At 28.0% G+C, this 6000-nt stretch overlaps 1 protein-coding gene across 2 annotated transcripts in view; it reads right to left on the bottom strand.

Moving 5' to 3' along the window:
* Positions 1 to 2396: 2396 nt before the first annotated feature.
* Positions 2397 to 6000, bottom strand: part of LOC142325140 (uncharacterized) — a 49514-nt gene continuing 45910 nt past the window's right edge. For both annotated transcript variants that reach the window (XM_075366519.1, XM_075366520.1), the window contains one exon: positions 2397 to 4156. In XM_075366519.1, coding sequence (XP_075222634.1) covers positions 4016 to 4156 — 141 coding nt within the window. In that variant the 3' untranslated portion in view covers positions 2397 to 4015. The remainder of the gene's footprint in view (positions 4157 to 6000) is intronic.

Raw genomic sequence — 6000 nt, 5'->3', positions numbered from 1 at the left:
TTTGATGGTTCTCCATTTTGAACAAAAAAATATATACCTACTAAACAATACAATAGTTTGTAATTTAATTGCACAAAAGTTTCTAAAAAGTAATGCAAATATTTAATAATATAATACATAACGTAGTTAAAAAATAAAAAGAATAAACAATAAGAACAATCACAAACACATACTCTAGGAATGTTAAAAAAATGAAGAGCGATATCCCACACTCCACTTCACACATCATTCAACTCCCAGAAGTAGCACCTCCATACATATACTCCTAACGTGAGATGCCTCGAATATGTACTGAAACTTATACTAATGAGTGTGTGTCTGTTGCAGGCTAAAAAGTGTAAGTATGAGATATGTTTGTATAATTTCATACTGTTCTGCAACTGTTGAACTGAGAATTATAGGTAGAAGATGATATGACTATCTAAACTCCAATGAAGAAAACATATAACATGAAATGACAGGGTACAGTTACAATCTACAAGTTAACCTAAGCAAATTCTATATTAAAAAGACAACAGAGGAAAATAATGAAGTATGAGAGCGATAAAACTGTAAAGTAATTTATAGGACACTTTTTCTTATTTCTTAATTTAATTACATGGTTTAATTTTTCTCCAAAAAATTGAAAATTTTTATTTTCAAAAACTATTTGACTGACATAATTAAACATTTCATCTTCAGAGGTGGCATTTTGACAAAGATTCATTCATCACTCACTAACACTAGAGTTAATAATCTTCAAATTTATTAATTTACGAGGGTAAATCAAATTTAAATGGTAATTTTGCTACTCTATGCAGCAAGCAGTTCCGAGCTGGAGGGCAGAGTGAGCGGTTAATGTTTGGTGTGTTGCAGAGGAGAACCAGCTTGATCAGCTCCTCCGTTCTGTTCTGTTCTGTTGTCAGTACAGCCATGAATAAGCAAGAGGTTTTGTCATCTATTGCATGATGTATAATCATGGAGTTTTTAACTAATGAAGACGTTAAACACGAAGAAATTTTAACCTGTTTAAAGGTACAGTTTGGGGATGCTACAATATCCCAGTACCGAGTGTATACATGGAGTAGGCAAGAAAGTGTAGAAACTGAAAGTCATGATCGACACCCAAGGTCAAGTCTCACAGCTGACTACATCCGTGCCATTGTAGAGCTTATCGAAGGTGATCGCCAGTTCACTATTGAAGAAATTGCATCAAAAGTGAGTATCAGATCTGTGAGAGACCTGTAAATCAATTTTGGCAAGGGACGATTTTTTGAGGCACATCATCACATGTGATGAGACATCGATCCATCATTACACTACAGAGTCAAAGATGGCGAGTAAGGAGTGGTGAAAGAAGGATGAGGGTTACCCAGTGAAGGCCAAAATCAGTCTATCAGCCGGAAAAGTTCTTTTTAACTCAATGGGAGTTTTACTCACTGATTTTCTCCACAATCAACAAACAATAAATGCGGCTTACTATTGCCAGCTGCTACAGTTAACAAAAGCCACCAACCGAAACAAAAGACGAGATATGCCCACCAGAGATGTAATCCTTCCCCATGACAATGCCAGGCTGCACACCACGATTTTGACAAGGGAAAATGCACTGGGAAACCCTCAACCAGCCTACCTATAGTCCAGATTTGTCCCCTGCGACTATTTTGTGTTTTCACCCTTGAAAGAATCGCTTGGAGAGGAACTATTCGAAAACAATGAAGACTTCAAGACGCGTGTGCACAATTGGTTGACGACTCGTCCTTTATGAACAAATCATATTCAAGCTTCCAAATCACTGGTAGAAGTGTGTAGATTATGTAGGAGACTATATTAATCAATAAATTTATAAAAAATTTGATATACCCTCATGCATATATTTAATTCACCCTCGTACATTGTTTATGCAGTAAGTAATATATTTAGAGTAAATGAGCCACAAATATAGGTGGTAGTGTGGAAAAAGTTAAGTGCCTCATATATAAAAAGAAAAGATAGCCACTTTAGATAAGAGTTGTTTAATGAGTTAATATCTCATTTAACATTCCACAGTATTATCTTTTACAATAAGAATTAAAACAGCATACCTAAAAAACAACAATGAGCACACTACATAATTAGATAAAATTGAATAAAAATAAAAACACTTCTTGGCTATTTTTTTTCCAGGTAAATCTTTTGTGTTATCTGTATAAAGTATAACTTCTTTCAGTAGGTACTAGCTTTGATCAGAATCAGAATCAGAATATTTTTTGTGCCAGTAGTATTTCATGCATTGAATTTATCTTTTTTCATAAATCACTGCATCAATAAGAAACAGTAACCAAAAAGAAAATTCATTCTCACCCAGTCATTCATTTATTTTTTATTTATTGTAGAGAAAGCAGGGTAAGACACTATTTTTTAAAAAATATACCATAAATTTGCTCATGTATTTTATTTAGTAACTAAAGTTACATTATTTCAATATCCTACCTAATTTTTAAGTTTAATGAAATATATATTCTAATTAGAAGTACACCATTTACCACACAAGTAAAGAAATAAAATTAAATAGAATAAGAATTTTGATAGAGGACTCAAATTTCACTATAATCTCATAAGTACAATTTCAACAATTTACATATTTGTCCACAAATGACTGTGTTCAAAAATTAAAATGAGACTTCAGCTAAACATCCTACACAATTATATTAAATTTTTGGTCTGTTAAACCTACCATTAAAGTTCATGAAAAAGAGAAAGAGAATCTATACTATTTCCAGTTTAATATGCCCAAGTTAATCCTTTGTTTCCTCTTTCTAAATAGCTACAATTCTTTAATTCTTGTTTAACAGTACTGTAATTTCTTTTATTACTTAAATTATGTGTTTTAATAGTTTAATTTTGTTTTTCCTAGTAAATAAATGGACTAGATATTAAAAAAGGAGAATGTGATTTCAAGAGAATTCATAATTCCTAAAAGTTGTTATATGAACTTATGTACCTGCTTTACAATAATTTTTTAAGTTTAAGTTAAGTTTTTATAATTTTTTTTTAAGTTTATAATATGAAAGAATCTGCCTTAATAAACTTTAGGTAAAATTATTTTTCTTATGAAATCAGGTAAGTATTTAGCTTATTATTTAGGAGAGATTAAAAAAAAAAGTAAAAAGAATGACTCTCTTCCAGTGAAATTAGCTTTAAATAAAAATAACTGGTTTGATTCACACTGATTTGAAAAGCTGATAAAATGTTTATTTTGAAAACAACCTATGAGGTAACAAAAGATTCAAATTCTGGCCATCAGAAGCAACAAATAAATAAAATAATGTGTTCAATACACAAAAACAGTGAAAATTAATGACAAAAAAGTTCATGTTAACTTACATATATAAATCTAACAGAAAATTGCTGCGATAAGAATATTTTTTTTTACCAAAGTCTCATTCCTGAAATTTAAAACTATTAGAATAAAAAAAAATCTATAAAAAATTATTTTGTTTTGTAATTAAAATTTGTTAATATAAAATCCAAAAAACTAAACAATTTTTTTTTCTGTCTGTGTAATCACTAAAGTACTATTATAATAATAACAATGCTAAGATTGTTAAAATTTGTACATTGTCCACTCTATAATGACCAAATATAATTTGTCATGGAATGCAAATCCAGTTACTGCCACTTCATTTAAAAAAAGAATTTCACTTCAATTGAAAGTGAGAAAAATACTGAATACACATCTACATTAAGAATTATTTGTTTAGAATAAGCAATAATTATTTATTTATATATTATATAATTTAAATTTTGGTGAATTACTAAAATATGATAATATATACAATTAGTGGAGCCAATTTTTTGCACTTTTAGTTATCATACGTAATGAAATACTAAAAAGCAGTTTTGGATCATAATTTATTATAATCATACATTCATCACTGAAACATTTTATGTTTCCACAATTAAATACAAAATTATGACTGAATATAATGCAGAGAAAAGAACCAACATTTTCTATTTAATTTTTTCATTATTGTTAATAATTACTATGTTAATATTATACTTCACGCTGCATATTAGACATCGGAGCGTATCGACCAGGTGGTGCTGTAGGAGGTGGAGGTATTCCTGCTTGACTGTAAACCAAACGACTTGCTGCTGACTGTGGAGCTTGACTCACATATCCACTCTGAATACTCTAAAATATTAAAAAAAACCTAATAAGACTATTATTACAGAAAAGTTTTACTTAATATTTCTCATTTTCTATGATTATTTATCAATTAACAATAAAATGAAAATCAAAGTAAAAACAAGATTTAAATTCTAGATTATCGGATTAATTATTAATTAAGTTTATGAAAGAAAGGAGAAATTAAGATAAACGGTACCTCATATTAAATTTTCATATGGTGCATGAAGAAAGGTGAATTAAACAAAAAATAGCAATGCCCAAGAAAAGTTTAAAAAATTGTGCATATCTTTATCATATTTTAATTATTAACTTTATTAATATTTAAATTATGTTCTATCATGTAACTGGCAAGACATACATTTGCATTGAAAATACCAAACAAAAGTTTTCTTTGAGAAGCCACACTTATGGGATCATAATAGTATCTTCACTGCAGTATTTAACTTATACATGGTAAAACTTATTTTTACAATTATACTCAAATGAATTCTGCATGTTACAACTAAAAATCTAAAAATTTCATAACTTACAATATTACTTCAAATAAATAACATAACTTTTAACCCAAAGGCAAAAGACTTAAAAAAGTAAAAAGGTATAAGTAAGACTATTTTTCATCATTTCTCAAGGTCCATGAAATTTCTATTTCCAGTAAAAGGGCAGGCAGAGTTAACAAACCACAGTTCCATGTAAGATTGTATGACATGTTTTAGTCATATATAACCTAACTATAAATTACATAGATATTTGATCATTTTAAATAAAATTATAATAAGAATGTAAATACACATGCAAAATACAAAATAACAGAAAAATAGACTACTTTTGACACTGAAACTGAAATAAACATAAAGTAGAAACATCAGTTTATAGAAAACACACAACATATAATATTAGAATACCTTCAAATTCTAACCACCCATGGTCGCAAAAAATTAAAAACGTACTCTTAAAATATAAAAACATGATATTTAGACCATTCATTATACAAAACCATAAAAATAAACTCAAAAAAGGAAATAAAACAAATATCAATATTTGATGGTGAAATTAGAGAAAAAATTTATAAAAAGCAGAATAAAAAATACTAAGATAATTATACTAAAATACAAAGTGAAAAATTAATAATAGTTTATACCAGTGATTCCCAAACTGTGTGCTGTTGCACCCCAGGGAGCTGCAGCTTATTCATAGGGACGCCGTGAAATATTGTAAAAGCTTCATAATTAATTGAACCGTGACATTTACAAAAGTAAAAAAATAATGAAGATACTTTTAGATGCTTTTACTTCTTAGGATACGGCGCCATATAAAATTTTAATTGAAAAAGTGCACCGAAACTCAGAAAGGGCACCACGAATTGGAAAAGTTTGGGAACCACTATTTTATACCTAAAATTCAATTACACAATGAATTAATAGAAAAAATCATTAAAATATTTGAAAAAATAAATAAACATAAAAAAGCATATAACCAATACTCATATAAAATATTTTAAAAGTAAAAATAATAGGGAGGAATATATAAAATTAAATGTAATAGTATTTATATTGGTAAGATGAATAGATTATTTAAAAAAATGATTTACTGAACATTATATCAGTTTCTGTAAATCTAATATTATAATGTTCTTTTTTTTGTTTTTTGCACAGTATATAAACAAAAATGATTTAGAGATTTTGGAAATTTTAATAATTGTAAAAACATAGATATACTTGAGAAACGTATTTCAGAATATAAACAAAAATATAAAATTATGTACCACCAGATCACATTTGAAGATAATGATTTAATTAAAAGCATTTGGTGGTTTATATTTCATATAATAAATTTTATTAACACAGTGG

Source organism: Lycorma delicatula, chromosome 5 (genome assembly GCF_047948215.1).
Source record: "Lycorma delicatula isolate Av1 chromosome 5, ASM4794821v1, whole genome shotgun sequence".
NCBI lineage: Eukaryota > Metazoa > Arthropoda > Insecta > Hemiptera > Fulgoridae > Lycorma > Lycorma delicatula.
This window is presented reverse-complemented; position numbering and strand designations above follow the sequence as displayed.